This window comes from Acromyrmex echinatior, chromosome 7 (genome assembly GCF_024713525.1).
Source record: "Acromyrmex echinatior isolate Ae372 chromosome 7, ASM2471352v2, whole genome shotgun sequence".
Classification (NCBI taxonomy): Eukaryota; Metazoa; Arthropoda; class Insecta; order Hymenoptera; family Formicidae; genus Acromyrmex; species Acromyrmex echinatior.
Genome location: NC_141858.1, coordinates 6,754,955 through 6,774,773, shown reverse-complemented (window position 1 = coordinate 6,774,773; position 19,819 = coordinate 6,754,955). Strand labels below are relative to the sequence as shown.

The window sequence follows — 19,819 nt, the reverse complement described above, 5'->3', positions numbered from 1 at the left end:
CTAATATGCTCCAATATGTTCCTACAATAGCATTTACTAACTTCAACGAATTCGTTGGATTACGATGCGAATAAATCTAGTGAGTTTTGCAAGGAATTTTGACAAAATAAAAAAATAATGAAAAGAGAAAGAAATTTATGTGGTAACCGTGACAACGCTAGGTAACTTACTTATTTCATGTATGCGCACTCCATTTTTGGCTAACATTAACATCAAAGGTGCCGACAGAGAATTGCGCTACTGTATATACTGTGTATGTGACCGTGTTTCAAACTCACTTTTTTTCGTGACCGGTCACTTGAGTTTGCTCTCCTTCTTATTACTCTGTGAGTACAATAATAAAAGAATGAATAATTTATGAGATATTTTTTTTATTTCATGTGAAAATGTGCCCCAATTAAATACAAAATATCTCATAAACTATTGTTTTTTTGATAACTCCATTTTTATAAGCAAAATAATTAGAGGAATCATCTTATATAAAAAAACATATAATTCCATTTTTAAAAAATGACAAAACTTTCATACAATTTCAAATAATTGATAAAAAAAAATCAATTTATTATTACTTATCCTCCTCCAAAGATCATCGAACTCTCCATATAAAAATAAAACGTTTGGAATTTTTTAAATGATCATGAAAACATGTTAGATTAATATTGTAAGATTAAAAGTCAACAAGTATTATATATCTTGCATCGAAGGTATTGAAGGAAGTTTTAAGAAATATGTCATTTTTAACATTTATAGCTAAAAAAGATTACAAAATATACAAAATTTTTATAGACATGAATTTTTTGGAATTTTCTTGGATTTTTAGACAAAAACGTTAATTTTAATGAAACAAATTTAATAGTATGAAAAAAAAACAAAGTTTTAGTTTTAGTTTTCTGTCTGTGTACAGGAGTGCATTACATCCCTGTGTGTGATGGAAGGGCATGTCGCTGAGGAGTCGATGCTTCCTCGCATTGCCCCCTATCTGCAACGGGAGGGAAGGCATCCGGGCAAACCATTACCCAGCATCAACGAGTTGCCATCCCTTCCTTGTCAGTTTCCCACTGCCGGAAGAAAGAAGTAGACTCACTGAGGAGAAAGCGACCTCCCCTATGGATTGTACTCTGATGGATATATCCCACCCAGAGTAAGGAAGAAGAAGCGGTCGGGATTCCAGCCTGATCTCATCTCAAAATCGTAAAGGAATAAGGAAATGGTGATGAGGGAATCCCTGAGACACAATCTAACGCAGGCGGAGGGACTCGCCCTGCTGACAAATAAGGTCCCGCCAGGAAGGAAAGGGGGAAACGAGGTGTAATTAAATCCCCCTAACTCTTAATGGAACTCCCGGGGCCTTCAATTTCGCCCTCTCAAAACATCGCAAGGAAACGAAACTGATGTCTCCTCTCTTCGCCTAAAGAGTAGTGCAGTTCAATTTGGGTTGTGTGGTTCTATTATCAAACTTCCCAGGGTACGGGTCAGCCGTGAACCGACGAGCCGAAGTGTTCCAGAAAATTATGCTGCAATCCCCACATGACTTGATGATACTCGAGTTTTAATGGATGCGAGCGAGCTCCACATACTCCATGGCATTTCCCTCCCTATCCCCATTACCCTCTAAAAAAAGGTGCAACACAATAAAAACGTAAATAAAAAGTTGCCGAATGGGAAAATTTTCAAGTTTTTCTTAGGTACTATCTGTGATATGTTAAAATATTTGTACACAGAGAGAAATTTAAAGCAATTATTGTCCACATTCATAGTCCACATTCAGGCTTCCTTAAATTTATCCTCAGATACTTCACGAATTATTTTATTAGCTACAGAGTATCTAAAGGGAAGCAGACAAGTATAGAATCGGTCTCATCAATTCCGATTAACCTAATTGATCGATTAAGTGTCAACCGTGATTGGTCAATTCTTTAAAATTTCTGCTGAAAAGCAAATGCGATTAGTCAATAATAATCGGTCGATTAAGTTAATCGGAATTAGTGAGATCTGACTATACGGGCATATGTGTTTCGTATAAGAATAGACTAATATGCAAATTACGGGTGACTTATTCGATGATTTTGACATACATTATCGATGGTTTTAACTGTCATTCGTTATCCGTTAAAAAGTTATTAACAAAAAAAGTTTAAAAAATAACATCTTATTTTTACTATATACAATATTAATCTTCTTTCTGTGTAGAAATATTTTAACATTAACATATCATAATATTCCTAAGAAGAACTTAAAAATTTTCCATCCGGCAACTTTTTATTTAGGTATATTTTTGTTAGCCTAGTGTGTTTGCCCTCGTGTACACAGACAGAAAGTTAAGCAAGTAAATAAAAAATTGTATTTCTTTTAAAAATGAAGAAGTTCTTCTTAAATATGATACCATAAAAAAATTTTAGGATCGCAATGGAATCCACTGAGATTCCATCGCAGTCCTAAAATTTCCTTTATGATATTTTCTACATATAAAAAGAGAAATTGTATCTTTTAAAAATCTGAAACAATTTTAAAAATTTTATATATATATATATATATATATATATATATATATATAATTTCTCTTTTTTAGGTGGATCCTTGACATGTGGAATGTGCTATATTTTTTATTTGACCTGCAAAGATATAAGAGGTGGCGGTTACATTAGATAAAACATCTATATACAAATTAAGCTTTGTGTTCTTAAAAAATTAAATATAAAAACACAATCACGAGGAAGGTATTAACAAAAAGGAAAAACAATGATTTTTCCTTTAAATACGAATTAACGTACATGTTTTCTGGCGACATAGTCAATTCCTTGCGGTTGATTACAGACTTGCACAAGATGATCCAGTTGGTAAAGAAGCTTCTTACTGGTACTATGCACCTAAATAAGAATTTTATCCAATCCCACTTAAGAATCACATACACACACGCACGCGCGCGCGCGCGCGCACGTGTGTGTGTGTGTATGTATGTACAATGTTCATTTCGGATATGACACTACACATATGACAGGATAAATAAATGTTTAATATAAATTAATTTTTAATCAAGGCGCGTTGTAAAAAATAATAGAATAATAATCGTAATAACGAATACCGGTAATAAACGAATAAACATGCGCCTATATACAAAAATCTGTTTGAGAATACTGAGACGCCTGGGTTATAAGAAGATTACTTTAAATGTTAATTATTGCAGAAAATTTGCGGATAGATATTTCCAATAGCACCCAAATACCAAGCGAGCAATGGATTCCATCGCCAAAAGCTTTAAAAATTAAGTTTCTCGTACATAATCGACGCGAAATGTATCCGACCCTGAAGAATGGGCGCTCACATTATGACATACTTGCAGCATTGAACCCAGGCCGCTCAATAATGCTTGATATGCATTGTAAACCTGTCAGATAAATGTCAGATAAATTTACAATGTAAACGAAAAGAAATATCTGAAAGTTGGAATAATGTACAATAACGTAAAAATAATCTTATCCATTGTCAAGATAATTACGTTACGCTTTAAAAATCCGAGTTATATTGAATAATGGTAAAGCGTATGTAAGAAGGAGAAAAAATTTTACCTCTGTATATGCCTGGCACATTGCTTCATAAAGAGTTTGGTGTTGACGAATATGAGATTCAAGCACTGGAATTTCACTGGGTAGATTACTCATCTCGCACGCTTGACTCCAGCCAGCTACATTATCAACATACTGTTCCGCTTTATGATGAAACACTACACTTAAACTAAGTACCGCAGTACGTTCATCAAGACCTGCGGCAAATTCCTTCCAAGCTTGATCCAGACGTCCCGCCACCGCTCGTACATGCCCAGCCGCATAATGCTGTGTCTCCAGCAATTTGCCAGCCATTGTGAGAATTTTATTGATATTCACGTAAACATTCATCGAACTCATTGTAAAATGTTTATGTTCCTCCTGCAAATTTTTGGCCAACTGATACGAGCGGCCAATCTCCACGTAACTGGCGAGAAACGCTTCTCGGTTGTGACAAATCCAATCAAACATTTTCTCGCAATCTTGTTCAAATAATCGGAGCTGAAAACATTGATCTAATTTCATCTTCTTGATGTGCCATAATTGTAAGAGATGCTGTTGCGCTGCGTGCACAGAATCCAAATGCTGAATAACCAAGGTAGCCAGTGCTCGTCCATCAGAATCTGTGCAACTTGCCGCGCCACAGTCAATACTTCCTCCTTCTCCACTGGTTGCGTCTGAAAACACATACATATATGTATTCACATGCATGTAATTGAAAGCGCACTTTGTGCGTTTGTTATTATTGTTTCAAAAAGACAAAAGTAACAAATGTTAACCATCGTTAAATCGCTGAAGTAAGCGTTGTCCAACAACTTGGATATCTTCCACTGGGACTTTGATGATTTTTTTTTTCATCTCATTATGCAGATCAATTCCGTGCTTAGCTCCCGCAACATCGTCAGCAAAGTCATTTCGACTGAGATCCTCTTGCAAGTCATCTAATCGATCGAGAAGATCTGCTGCCTGCCACGTAAAATCTTCCACAACTAATCTAGTATCAATCCACTGGGCATGATCGTATTGCAAGGACCCATCTAAATCTGCAGTGAGCTGAGAAGGATCTATAACTTTTATAAGAGCCTCTAAGCTGATTGTATTAATCTGAAATTAATGTAATTTAGATTGATAACATTATAAATATTTATAAATCTAGATAGATATATAATGCCTATTTTTATTAAAGAATTAAGTTGAAAAGTTAAATAACTTTAATTTAACTTTTTTAAAGTCAGCCATTCTTTCGACGAAAATAAAGATGTTACGAAACATTGCGCGCCTATCAACAAATAGATCTACATTATATAGAGCTTGATACTCGAACTCGTGCAAATTTGTTTGTACATGAAATTGACTCGTTTTCGACAACTTTCGAGAAAAAATATTCGATTTAATAAGAAATTTCGAAATAGCTTTATTATTTAAATTTAATAGGTATAATGTAATAGAGTATCTTTCTAAATAAACCGAGAATTAAACTGTATTTATTATTTTTGTTAATAATTAGTTAAACGACTGAGACTCTGAAATCATGAAATGTAAAACAAATTTAAAACTTTTCAATTACTTTTTTTATTAACATTTAATTCAATTTTAACTTTATTATGGATTAACCTGTACCTTAATTAAGTTAAATTTTCAAAGTTGTTAACTTTAACTTAACTTGGTTAAAAAGAAAAGTCAACCTTATATATATCAACTTGTATATATTAGGTGTTGGAATTAATTCGTAGCGTTTTTTAATGAAAGAATGTTATTTATTTCACATGAGCATTAAAAAATACATTAATGAAAGTACTTCCCATCACTTGTAAAACGCTACGAATTAATTCCAACACCTAATAAATATAAATATAATAGTTGAAATATAATTAGAGTTACGACGCATACATAATAATTCAAATTTAATTACCTCAAAATTATACTTTTTCTGTTTACCCAATGAAGTTCTCTGTTTTTGCCAAAAGTTGTCTGGTTTAATAAGAAAAGCTACATGAACTGTACGATGAAAATGCTCGTGTAACACCTAAAGATATTTGTAAATTACACTTGATATTCGCATGTAATTTCACAAAATCGTTACAATGTGGGAAGCAAATGACATTTTTTAAGGCAGACATTAAGAAAAAAGATGTAACCTTCAGAATTGGTTTGACCGAGTCCCATGTTGTACCACGCATATCCACAATCACGGTAAATCGCAAGCCCCTGGCTTCATCGCTCGGGATGGCAAACAAATATTGTAGAAGACGTCTGTAATCCTCGGGTTTTGCACGTTCGCGTCTCGGTGTACTTGGAAACAGAAGCACAGGTCCTCCTCTACGATCCCTTCCACCTGGTAGTATTGCCAAACGTTCTTGCAGCAACGGCAATACTTCTGCTGCTCGTGTTCCATCCATTATCTTCTCGTTTTATTAAATAGTCATGATCTGCTTCCATTAATATAGAAAATAGACGTTTGTGAATTATCATTTTTATAACTGTAATGCAATAATTGCAAAATAAAAAATATCAAAAAGTCAATTATTATCAATTATACGATTACAAGTCTGTTTTCAAATGAAAATTATATTTATACTCAATAAAATTGCTATATAATTATAAGAAATCTAGCTCAGCTTCAAATATTGAAGCTACTTAAATAAATTCTGCATTTAACTTCTTAAGAAAAGCTATAATGTTTAAAAAAGGGACAATTCTATTTTATATAAAAATATTTAATGCAATAGTCAAATTCAAGGTCATTATATGCACACACGCGCGCGCGCGCACCACACACACATGTATACATACATGTGTATAAACGTATGCGCGCACGCGCGCGTACACTCAGTGTGCACGTAAGGTCTGTTCGCGTTGCTTGCACTTTTCGCACTCGACATCTTTGCTTTCTCTCTTTTCAAGGCAAAATATGTATCTATCTCATTTTAAGTGCAAAAATATTTGGGGATTTCATGCAACGCGACAGAGCATAGATATATATATATATGATGTGTGTGTGTGTGTGTGTATGTGTGTGTGTGTGTGTGTCCACCCATAATACGCACATGCATATAAATATAATGTTCCAATTAGGGAGTCCGCGCGTCTCATTCCTGTCACTTGCTACTGCTCCCTAATCGGGAAGCTCGCCGACTCGCCATACACGAGAGTGGAATACGAGACACGAGAACTGTTTCTTCGGCGTGGGAGTGCGCACACGATGTGATATCGGAATAGCATGCAACCTCATATCTATCTCTCATGAATTGAAAAAAACGTCCTCCACTCCCTACCTCTCCCTCCCTATCAAAATACTATTGCAGCGTTTGGATGCTTCTCTCTCTCTCTCTCTCTCTCTCTCTCTCTCTCTCTCTCTCTCTCTCTCTCTCTCTCTCTCTCTCTCTCTCTCTCTCTCTCTCTCTCAACTCGCGAACCACTACCCACGATTAAATTTTACCACCACACATAGAAGACTAACGGTACGAAGGCGACCGCGACAAGTAATACCAATAAATTACGATAAATCGCATGGTACACGTGATGTATCATTTTATATCTGTTTACCGTATTCATATCAAAGTTAAAATAATACCATGTGTATCATGCGCTTTACGGAACATAGTCACAACATCACGGGGACAAGTGCAAGACAATCATTCTTATCAATCGTTTCATCTCTCTAGATATAGCAGCATGTATTCAGATATTTGATTCTACCGTGTCAAACGAAATTGCGTTTTATAATAATTTACCATTGGCTATACAACGGGGATTCTACAATGAGTAGTCGGTAGTCGGTAATCGGTAATCAGTCTGAAAGCAGTCTTAAGCAGTCTTAACCTTAGTCGTACAAGTTGGTTATTGGCTAATTTCACCAAATAAGGACTTCCGCCGACTAAACCCCGATCGAAAAATATCGCTAAAAGACTCGAACGAGTTGCCTAGACTGCATTTCTTGTTGGCTATCGCTTTTCCGAAAACTCCTTACTTCCGTAAAAAGCGACTCACTTGTAGAAAGCTCGTTCGCGACGACCCCAAAGACGACGTCTTTGTTTTCTGCCTGTATGTTAGCGGGTCCGAGTTGGTGCGTCGGGCCAGCCGTTCGTATTGTCGCCGTTTCATCGGTGTCCACAACTATCACGAGAGTGGAGTCTCGAAATCATCACTTTATCACTGCCATGTTCGAATAAACGAACTTCCAACACAGCTTTGCGAGTTTCACTCCACTTCACTCTTCATTCACCAAACCACACAACATCCCACACAGCCGTCACAACCAAACCAAACGTTACCAAACCAGTCCGACATCTTCTCCCTCTTAGTTGATGGCTTCTGCCTCCAAACCAGTCCGACAGTCCGACAGACTGAAAGAGTATATCCACAATTTGCATAGCCGATAAACATATGTATAAAGAAAATTATCCAATCACATTTTACGTTCGTCTATATAGGAGGAGAAATGTGATTGGATAATTTTCTTTATGCGGCTATGCAAGTTGTGTGAATATACCCAACTGTTGAAGCAATTCAAGGCAACGGTACCAACAGATACGATGTCGGTTAACGCGTCGTACGACTCCGCACCGGAGTCATTAAGGCCATTCTACATTGTCATATCGTAGACGTCGCAAGTCACAAGCTTGTTGCTTCAACCAATCCGATGCTTCAATTTTTAAGTCGCATGATGCTTACGACGCTTCCGACGCTACGATACGGATCTACAATATATGTTTTAAGTGCCTCAAGCCGAAAGAAGACCAAGAAATTGACCAATTATAGTCGAATGCGAGGAAAATAATTGATTGTGATTCGTCCATTCTTTATGGCTTAAGGCTTAATATTGTATTGGGTCATCTAAAAAGTATCCGCGGTACTTTGTTACTAGATATATGCCCATCAACACACATCTAGTGACAAAAAATCGCGGATACTTTTTAGATGACCCAATATAATCTATTGTACATCCGGGCTAAAGCGAGAAGCACACTCTTGCATAACGCATAGAACATGAAGCATAAGAAAATCAACCAATCAGAATCCTTTATTTCATGAAAAGGAAGAAAATAAAGGACTTTGATCGGTTCATTTTCTTATTCATTACGTGTTGACTTATATGTAACTTGCGTTATGCAAGAGTCTGTGCTCTCCGTTTAAGAGTGCTGTCCACACAGTACATATACGGAATCGGAACGACGGAACGGATTTCTTACTCATGGAACGAAATCGACGGAATGTCATGTCGATTGCAGGCTATGTCGATCCTGCTTCCTTGTTAATGGTTGAGAATTTGATAACTTTGAAGAAGAAAATTAATAATAATTCTTATTTTTCAATACGATATATTCTTATTTGATATACACACAGTCCTATACTAATTATAATGGCAGTAATTCTTTAAATAATTCCGATGTCATTCTGAAATAATTGAAGAATTTCTCACGATCGGTCGTTTGCAATTCAACGACTAAATTGTCACTTGCGCCTCATTCTTTGTGTAAACATTGACTGTATTCAGAATTTTTATTTTTTTGTATATTTCTGCTGTTGCAATGAAACATTAAAAGCGAAATAAAATTTTCGCATACTCTTAAATATTAGAATAGCACGCCAACTTAACACATTTTTTGCCTTTCGCAATAATTTTAACATTAGTAATAACACTATTTCTCCATCGTTGTAGATTTACAATGATAAAGAAAGTTTCTGAATATTCGTTTCAATTTTTAGATTCAACCAACTCAACTGAACATGCCATTCTGTTCCGTAAAAATTTTCTTTTCCCATGTAATCGGAACGCAAAGGAATTTTAGTAACAAAATATATCTCACTCTTATAATTCTGATAATTCAGTATTTTTAAGTATTTAAAGTAATGTTATAGGTAAGATAATTGCACAAATTATTGCATATTATTGCTTTTAGTCGTATTAAAATAACGAAATATCAATTAAATTAAGCAAATTAGCTTGCGACATTCCGTCTGTTTCCATTCCGTTCCGGTTACATGGGACAAATTTCTTACGGAACGGAATTGTAATGAACTCAATTTTTTAGGCTACGTTCCAAAACTTTCCTCTCCGAGGAAGATTTTATTCTATATACTGTAGTATACGTTATGTATACTATAAATGTATACTATAAATTATGTATACTATATATGTATATATTTCAAGTAAAATTTTCCTCGGAGAGGAAGTTTTGGAACGTAGCCTTAGTAAGAAATTTATTCCGTCATTCCGATTCTGTGTACTTAAGGACGGCACCCTAAGGTTGAAATCACAGTCTGGAATAGGACTGCGGAATACAGAATGCATCATTAAAGCAACTAATCAGCGCTATTCCGCACTTTTCTACCACGCAAGTTTTGTGTGTTGTGTTCACATGATGCGTCAAAGGTAGTCCAGTGAATAATTTAAAAACTACTAACTTCATGTTAATAATTTATTTATTAAAATGATGAATATAATTTTTCAAATTGTAAAAACAATTATCACTGTTGTAGTATTTAATGTTTTACAATTAATATTTATAATCTCATAACAATTTTTTAATCGCACAATTAAAATCTTTTTATTTAAATAAAAAAAATATTTATTTTATTATTTAGCAATGAAAAAGTTGAATTTTAAAATAAATCTATAGAAAATGTATAAATGAATGTGTATTTTACTTAACTACATAAATAATTTTGTAAATAAACTTATACAGTTTTGTACACTTTTTTTTCCAAGAGCGAAAATAAAAATGTTTACATCAAAATAAAATTTTTTTTTATAAATATAAATTACGCAAGTCGTTATTACTTGCCTTTTCTTCTGCTTTTAATGCATCTATTATAATTTTAGTTTCAAATAACCTTCTATTTTTATATGGCAATTTTCTTAAAATATCAGTTGAAGCAAAAATTCTTCAACACCGTCAGAAATTTTGTTCCCGATAACAATTTTAACAAATCTTTTTTGAATTCAGCATCAGATGACTGCTTCCTTGGACTTGAAACACAATATATTATAATAAGCTAGTTAGTATCGATGATTAAATTGCTTATCAATTTAATTTGTAAAATTACGTACTTTAGCTTTGGGATTGTGTTTCAAGATCGATAAAATCTCGTGGGCTACAAATTGTAAAAAAAAAAATTCACAGAATATTATTAAGCACCAAGATTCGCTTCGATCGCAGATGACCTTCTTCACTTACAGTGTTTTAACAATATAATAATATATTGGGTCATCTAAAAAGTATCTGCGGTTTTTTGTCACTAGATGTGTGTTGATGGTCATATATCTAATGACAAAGTACCGCGGATACTTTTTAGATGACCCAATATTTCATCAATTTCATTTGATAACAAATAATTCATTATGTACATTATATATGTGTGTGTGCGTGCGTGCGTGTACACACACACACACACACACACACACACACACACATGCAGGGTATTCAAAAAAAGTCGAGATCACGAATTTATTCGGGAGGATGATGTTTTTGAAAGAAATGTTTCAGACAAAAGTTGTAAGATATAAAATAAAGTTGTAAAGTCTATTTAAGCCAGTTCTACATTAATTATAAGCTGATCGCAAGTTTGTTGCGACAGCCAATCTGAAACTTGCATTTTGAAATCAACGCTTCATACAACAAACTTGCGATCAGCTTGCAACTAATATAGAATCGGTTTTACAGATCTTATCAATTTGACCTTAGGTAGCATCGCCAAGTCAGATCAAAATCAAGGCGATTTTTAAAAATGAGATTCTTCTAATTTATATTGTATATTCTTGTGTAGTTCATCTTGAGAACTTTTCAAAACACTACAATAAAGTTTATTTTCATTAAGTATTTTTTGAGTTACAAGCCTTAAAAGTTACAGTACCACCGCCATTAGCATTACGTAAAGTGTCCGACAGCTAAAACTTCTTAAATGGTTCAGTAGAGGTTGTTCTTATTTTCATTTTTGCAGTAAAAATGAATTTTTACATAAAAATGAAAATAACAGATATAACCTCCAATGACCTTGAACAACATTCAAAAGGTTTTAGCCTCTTGCAGTCGGACATCTTGGATAATGGAGTTCAACAGAGAAAGCAGCTCTCAACTGTTGTAAAATTCTTCAATATAATTAATTCTTACTTTTAATTTCTTATCTAAACGTATAAACCAATCATACTGAAGAATTTTACAACAGTTACAAAGCTGTTTTCTCTGCTGAACGCAGCCAATGCTAATGTCAGTGGTACTGTAACTTTTAAGTTTCATAACACGAAAAGTACTTAATGAAAATGAACTTTACTTACTTTTTGTAGCGTTTTGAAAAACTCTCGAGGTGAACTACAAGGATATGTAATAAAAAAATGGAGGGTCCCATTAAAAAAAATTGATTTAACCTGATCTAACTTTGATGACGTCATCCAAGGTCAAACTGATAAAATCTGTAAAGATCTTTTCATACCTTATAACTTTTGTCTGAAACATTTCTTTCAAAAACGTTATCCTTTCGAATAAATTCGGAGTCCCAACCTGTTTTGAACACCTATATGTGCACGCACGCACGCACGCACGCACCTCCTAAGGGTGAAATCACACGGTGCGGAAAACGACTGCGGAATTGAGAATGCGTTAGAAGCTTATAGAAGCAACCAATCAGTGTTCTTCTGCGTTATTCCGAAGCGCTAATTGATTGTTTCAATGACGCATTCTCTATTCCGCACTGTGTGATTTCACTCTAAGGGGGTGACCCTATGGTGCGGAATTGGCGCAACGCGAAATTGACGCTCGTGATTGATCATGGCTTCATTTCGTCAATTCCGTCGTTTTCTGTTGCGCAAATTTATTTCTTTTGTGGATTCTGCAGATGCCTGCATGCATGTGTGCGTATACATGTGTATACTTATAAAAACTAACTTCGTTAAGCTGATTTAAATGGAGAAAACTGTCTCCTACAAAGCATGATTAATCAACATGTTCAGATTCCTATCTGGGTTCTCCGGGTGTTATGTCATTCTTGTTTAACATTTGATAAATAACAAGAATGAAGTGATAATGGAATTTCAACATAACCCTGAAATAATTAAGTTTCCAGATAAATATGGTCCATATGGTCAGAACACGAATGTCGTATATATTGGATCATCTAAAAAGTATCCGCGGTTTTTTGTCACTAGATGGTGTTGATGGTCAACATATAGTCGCAGAGTAATATCTCCATAAGCCGATCCCCGTTTCGTTTGTCAATATATTGTAATATCAGAGATGACCCACACTTCCTGGATTGTGACATCAGCATCTGCGCATTGCAGCAGACAATTTTTCGAGCAAATAGTGATTGTGTACTCAAAAATTGTAGAAAATAATAAAACGCGATTGTACAATTTTGAATTGTCGAAATAGGCACCAAAAAACGAAATAATGAACTGGAGAAAAGCCGATTAAAAGAAATATTCAAATCTGAGAAATACATCTACATCACATTTTCAGTATTTTGCTCATAACTTCGAAACTATTCGAGGAAATTGTCCGAACTTTGTTGTATAATTGTGTTTTGTGATTTATAATGAAATGCAAAATATTATTTCAATCTGTTATACGATTAAGAGATTAGTACGCTACTGTCAGCGCCTGTGTATTAATCACGCAATACGAATGCGAGTCTGATTGGTCAAATTGAATTATGACACATGCAACATAATCGGCGTAAGTCGGCGTTTTCGAGGATTTGCGATTGAAAAAATTCTAAGTTTCTATGGCCGTGTTCCGATATGCACTGCCAGTACTGAAAATCTATAGTTTACGTCACATATACTGTAGATTTTCAGTACTGGCAGTGTATGTCGGAATACGCCTTATATCGAATATCGATATGATACAAATTCAATATCGATATTTGAAAATATCGGAGGCTGGAATATCGATTAAAAATATCCCTATATCGGCTGAGAAAATATATCGATATTTCGATATATCGATAGTATATCCCTAGCCAGTTCCATGAGTTTACCGAACGCGACCTATCTATACACATCGAGCACGACTATCGAAGCTTTTTTTGTTTTCACGCAAGCTGGTAGGCTGGACATCACTGGACTGTGGACAGTGTGGACATGTCAAAGATTATGATAGTGTTGGCATCGTAACGCATCGTTCGATTTGCAGCTGACGATCTGATGAGCTGATGTTAATCGGAAAGCTGCCAACTGCTAAGTGTCCCATGATCGAATTCAAGACGAGCCGCGTGCGCTTTAACGAGTCACTGTGAATAATTTATTAATAATTGACATGAGTCGTCCAAATAATTCCAACATCGCGGTATCTCGCAGGTGAGACATTTCGTTGCGTATGAGAAATATGTAATTTTGCAGCTGCGAGACCGTCGATTTGAGCTCTCGTACTCCCTCGTAAAACGCGTTGCTTTGACTTACAAAAGCAATGTTTGTTCTACAATGATGTAAACAAGCGCGATCTCAAGTGCAATCTGATCTTTGGTCGCGGGCATCCGCGCGACAGATTAATGATTCAACACAACTTTCGCGATCTCTTACAACTTTAAATGCTATCCTGTGTGCTTCATTCTTATCTTCACGCATGCTAATTATGAGAGTAAAGAATAACAATTGTATTTTGCGATTTTTTTTGTGAGAGAATGATGCGAGTGAAAATCTGTACAAAGGAATGAATTGTCACCACCTGGTCGTGCAGAGTACAGCATTTGTATGTTACCATTTTTGGTACAATTTATGATACTCTCGTTGCTTTTCGTTGTTTAATCTACTGTGTACATTCTGTAATGCTGATTCTACTAAGAGTTAGTATCTACCAAACAGAATGGATTGAAATAAATTGAAATGGATTCAGATTTTCAGAAATATTGATTCACAAATGTTAAAATGAATGTTTTTCAATCCTGAATGCATTTTTATTCATTTATAGGAATTGCATGGAGCATATCTCTATATCTTTCAATTTAAAAATAATATTAGCTTTTTCTATGGAGTGTGAATATTGTTTAATTCAAAATTTTGAATAGGAAATGCAGTTTTTCAATCCAATTGCATCTAATTGAATCTAATTGAATTCAATTGAATCCAATTAAATATAAAAAAAAGTATTCGCTATTTAAAACACGTTTTGATAGAAAAAAATTTCAATCTATTTTAATCCATTCTCATTCATTGGGTAGTCAGTAGTCCTCTAATATACTCTAATAGACTTTCCATAATAAGTCATTATCTAAGTTTTAAGTCTTAAGCCAGAAGTAATTGATCAATCACAATCAAATCTACTATGAATTAGAAGAATAATCCGCTAAAATTTGATAATTTCTTATGACTTCAGATTTAAAGATTAGATGGCTTATTGTACAAAGCCCATTAGTGGTGAATTGGTCAAGTCGGCCAATAGCCAACTTATACAACTATCTGACTAATTGTAAGACTATCGAGTTTCTTAAGACAGCGATTTTCTTAAAACTGGCCAAATTCAACTTCATTTCTTTCCATTACTAGAGTTCTATAATGAGTTGGTAATTGGTAATCAGAAGTCTTATCTTAACCTAAATAGATGACTATGATGTTTTGTATCTATAAATTATTAATCATAGTCGACAGCAAGTCATTTAGCTTGACTAACTTAGGGGGAGGAATAAAGTTAAATTTGCCCAGTTTTAAGAAAATCGCTTGTATTAGTTGTACAAGTTGGCTGTTGGCCAATTTCATTGATAAAGGCTTGGGACCATAAGAATCTACCGATTCTTTATGAAGAATCAGCATTAAGAGCCTCATTACAAAGATGGTTGTAACTGAGTCGTGAAACATGAATTGTAATCGTAGGTTTTTTGCAATAGACAGTGTTCGATCAACCTATGATTTACAAAGATAAATAATGGTTTATTATAGAAAACCTATTAGCAACAATTTAGTATCGTTATATTGTTGTTGCATAGTTTTTTTATCATATATAATATCTATGCAATAACAACATAATGATACCAAACAGTTGTCAAGATGTTGCAGAATGGGACAATTAAGAAGATATAACAGAGTAAAGGTCTTAAAAAAGTTTTTTGTCAATTTTTTTTTAACTATAAGTTTTAGAAAAAATATGAATTGGTATATGAATTGGGCACAATTTGAAGACATTTTAAGAATTTTTATATATCAAAATATAAATATATAGTGATGTTACACAGCATTGTAGACTTCCATGTTCAAAAAACATAGTCCATCGGTAATATAGAGAACTCAAGTTGTAATTATTATTCGTTTTGTGAAGTTACTGTTTTGTGAAGCTGAGGCCGATCGGTCGAAAATTGTTCGAGTTATAGACAGTTAAAAAAAAGTAGTTTTGAGAAAAACATATTTAAAGTTTCAATATTGCATATTTAGCACTGTGCGCCTGTTCCTTAACAAACTCATATATCTCATATAAAACTCATATAAAACTCATATAAAACTCACATAACTTGAGTAATACTTCGAATTTTATAAAAATCTTTCAAGAGCATATTTTTAAGACATCAATCTTCCGAAAAAAATTTTTTTGATTTTTTGAAAATTTTAATTTGTTATACCCTCTTAATTAAATACACTGCTATTGACCAATTGAGTATAATTAATTTTGGCCGTTATTATCAGGGAATGGAAAGTTATTTTTTAAAAGTAACAAGTTACAGTTACTCGTTGCCGAGTAAAAAAAGTAACAAGTTACCGATTTTTAAAAGTAACTCGTTACAGTTACCGTTACTTGAGAAAGTAACTTTTCATTTCTTTTCCGTTATTTTTTTTTTAAATCTATGATCGCCAATCACAGCGGACAGGCCTAGGGGCTTCTTTAGTCTCAAGCTCTATGCACTATAAAAAATTTTTGTGTAAAATTACAACTATTATAGTGGATAATTCTGAGACCCACTGTAATAGTTGTAAACGTCCACACGTTTGTAAATTTGCAATATGCAAATAAAAATAATTTCTTGGTTTGTAACTAAGCAGATTGTGGAAGTACAATTACAATGTGTATATGTAGATGCAGAAACGATAATATGACAATACATTTCGCATTATATATTATTATACTTTATATATTATTATATTTAATAGCAATATCCAAAAAAATATCTGTTGTATTACGTAATATTATTAAAATTTGGATGATTACAGAAAATATTCAAAATATCTTACTATTTATATAATTTTCAATATCAAATAAGATATTTACATGATAAAATTTACAATTTTTGTAGAGTTACATAATTTCTATAATATTGCATGATTTTTTATATATAATATACAGGACTAATTATGTAATCCATTTTATATCTATATGTAAAGAAATTTTTTTACAGTGTAAGTGGCTTATGTCATATCGTGTCCAATCATGTGCAAAATAACGATAAAAGTAACTCTAAAATTCGTTACCGTTATCAAAAAAATATAACTTTGTTACCATTACAGTTACCAAAGAAAAAAAGTAATGCAATTACCAGCGAAATTACCAAAAAAGTAACTTGTAACTGTAATTTCATTACAAGTAACGAGTTACTTCCATTCCCTGATTAATATTGCTAACAATTGAAGATTAAGGCTTTGTATGCAAGATATTTTCAATATGTGATGTTTTTAAATATGTAAAAAGTATATTGACTAATTCGGTTTCTTGGATTCGATCACTTGCGTTATGCTAGATCAATGTATACTAAAAAGCTAGTGTACATAAAATTAGCAAAGTTGAAAATATGTAAAAACATATAAATATTTCAAACGATTAACTATCGTAATTCTACTATTCAAGTTGATTATATTATATCACTGCATTGAGATATTTTATATAAAGTAGCTTTTAATATGCACTGATTCAGCGTAGTGCGAGTGATTTTCAATCGAATTCACCATAAATTTATAAAGTGCATTTATGTGGTGCATTTAGAGAGACACAATCAGTGCTATATTTGTATCAATGGATGCGTTCAAGCCAGACAAAGCTGCCTAGTTTGCTCGCCGAACGAATGAATGGACGCGTTCAAGCTGGCAAAGCGGCTAGTTTGCTCGCCAAGCAAATGAACATGATTGGTTAATACTTATAGATCCAACCAATTCCACATCCAATCGTTCGGCAAGTAAGCTAGCAGCTTTGTCCGGCTTGAACGTAGTCATTGGCTGTGAAAGAAAAAAATCAATTATTATAAAATTCTTTAATATGATTGATTTTACTCTTAATTTTTCATTGGATTTCTAAATGTATATATCAATCTTATTATACAATAAAGAATCTTATTATACAACAGTTGTAAAGCTGCTTTTTTTTTGCTGAATGCTGCTATTCTATCTTCATCATATTTATTAGATGTAAAACAAGGATAAAATAACATAAATAGCATCAATAGCATCTTTTTAAACATATCCATGGATTTATTGATACAAATGTACTTAGGATCTCTTTTACCAACCTCAGTTAAGCTAACCCACGGTTACACGAGTAACTGCTGAATGAGTCTCATTTTGAACAGATAAAGTCCCTTTTTTAACAGAGAATTGTACAATTAATTGTCAGTACCAAATGTGTGTAATACTATTAATAGAGATAACGTTCCACTTGCAGATGGTTTCATCCCAATATTACAGGTTTAGAGGCGGAACGTTTGTTAATGGAACGTGGAGTTGACAGTTCATTTTTAGCACGACCAAGTTCTTCAAATCCTGGTGACTTTACATTGTCTGTTAGGTGAATACAAAACTATGTTCAAGTTATATTATTACATAAATTAATTATAAATCATGTAAATATATACTAATTCGTAATATCGGATACTTTTTTATTTTCATTATTTTCAGACGGAACGGTGAAGTGACTCATATTAAAATAAAAAATGCAGGAGACTTCTATGATCTTTATGGTGGTGAAAAATTTGCTACTCTTTCTGAATTGGTATCATTTTACATGGATAATGGTGGACAGTTACGCGAGAAAAATGGTGAAATTATTGAGCTTAAATATCCTTTCAATTGTGCTGATCCTACGACTGAAAGGTACAAATTATAATTGTTTGTGAGAAAATGTTTTTATACAATATTTATGTAATGTTTGATCCTTTTATGTATTTCTTTTTAAAAAATTGATATTTGGTAATATTATTTTAAATTATTGTATAGCATATCATGTATTAATAGTCAAATGCTACTAAAGGTGGTTCCATGGCCATTTGTCAGCGAAAGAAGCAGAACGGTTAATGCTGGAACGTGGGAAAAATGGATCTTTCTTGGTGCGTGAGTCTCAAAGTAAACCTGGCGATTTTGTACTATCAGTACGGACTGATGATCGTGTTACACACGTTATGATACGATCTCAGGTTAGATTATATAATAATATATAATAATATTTTATATACAATCAAAGGTAGAAACCAACAAGGTAAATGAGAGTACCAACAGACCACAGTTATTAGTACGCAAAGTAATAAAGTAAAAAAATTGCTCTATTCTACAGTTTATGGTGTAATCCAAACAATTTGTTTCCGATTCACTTTGGAGCAAATATTTTTTCAGCAAATACAAAATCTGTGCGTACGTGCGTGCTCTTTGCATGTCAAAAATAAGTTGAGTTATCAACAAATTGCCAGATTTGATATAATCAGCCTTTTTTGCGTAATTGTTTTTGAATGTTGAAAAATGTTTATGTTTACCCAAATTTGAGTGAACTGTAACAATTTTATATACAGGATGTTTGATAATTAATAGTAAAACTCTTGCATAGGGATAGAATGAATTGAATTGAGAAGAAAAGTCCTGTACCATTTTGCATTTTTCACACTAGTTAACGAATTATTAATTTATAAAAATAACCAAATTTGCTACCGGGTTATCGCCAAATGTAAGCGCGCGGCGAGATAAGCCCGCATAGTGAGGCGCGCATTCGTCGTTACTAGGCACATTAATGCCAATATCACTTGTTTTATCTCGCCGTGCGTTTGCATTTGACGGTAGTCTGGGCTAATTTGACTATTTTCATAAATTAGTAATTCGTTAACTAATGCGAAAAATGCAAAATGGTAGAGGATTTTTCTACTATGTGCGTGCATGTATGCATGCGTGCATTAAACAAACTCCCCGAATGATGGCAAGCAAGAGGAAACATCGTGTTTAAACATACAACTGACCAAAGATTACCAAATGTTTTTGTTTCTGACCCGTCACATGCAATATGCTAACATATGACAAAACTTCTCTCCCCGTGGGCCTGAGTCAATTTCTTTAAAAATCAACAAGGATGTTACCTTGTCCTTATCCCTAAAGTATTTATCAAATTTAG

General features: G+C 33.6%; 2 protein-coding genes across 11 annotated transcripts in view; one reads left to right on the top strand and one right to left on the bottom strand.

Moving 5' to 3' along the window:
* Positions 1–7,901, bottom strand: part of trio (trio Rho guanine nucleotide exchange factor) — a 29,083-nt gene extending 21,182 nt beyond the window's left edge. The window contains exons 1-7 of one of the 6 annotated variants that reach the window (XM_087407572.1): positions 7,533–7,901; positions 5,681–5,971; positions 5,455–5,568; positions 4,322–4,646; positions 3,567–4,219; positions 3,278–3,385; positions 2,772–2,867 (exon numbers count right to left, since the gene is read on the bottom strand). In XM_087407572.1, the coding sequence (XP_087263698.1) occupies positions 2,772–2,867; positions 3,278–3,385; positions 3,567–4,219; positions 4,322–4,646; positions 5,455–5,568; positions 5,681–5,941 (1,557 nt within the window). In that variant the 5' untranslated portion in view covers positions 5,942–5,971; positions 7,533–7,901. Of the gene's footprint in view, positions 1–2,771; positions 2,868–3,277; positions 3,386–3,566; positions 4,220–4,321; positions 4,647–5,454; positions 5,569–5,680; positions 5,975–6,589; positions 6,829–7,532 lie in introns of those variants that run through there. The other 5 variants (XM_087407571.1, XM_087407569.1, XM_087407566.1 and 2 more) reach the window with 5 other exon arrangements.
* Positions 7,902–13,543: 5,642 nt separating this feature from the next.
* LOC105154855 (tyrosine-protein phosphatase non-receptor type 11) overlaps positions 13,544–19,819 on the top strand; it is a 46,885-nt gene continuing 40,609 nt past the window's right edge. For 2 of the 5 annotated variants that reach the window (XM_087407548.1, XM_087407549.1), the window contains exons 1-4: positions 13,544–13,839; positions 18,113–18,235; positions 18,346–18,540; positions 18,698–18,860. In XM_087407548.1, the coding sequence (XP_087263674.1) occupies positions 13,799–13,839; positions 18,113–18,235; positions 18,346–18,540; positions 18,698–18,860 (522 nt within the window). In that variant the 5' untranslated portion in view covers positions 13,544–13,798. Of the gene's footprint in view, positions 13,840–18,112; positions 18,236–18,345; positions 18,541–18,697; positions 18,861–19,819 lie in introns of those variants that run through there. The other 3 variants (XM_011070621.2, XM_011070620.2, XM_087407550.1) reach the window with 3 other exon arrangements.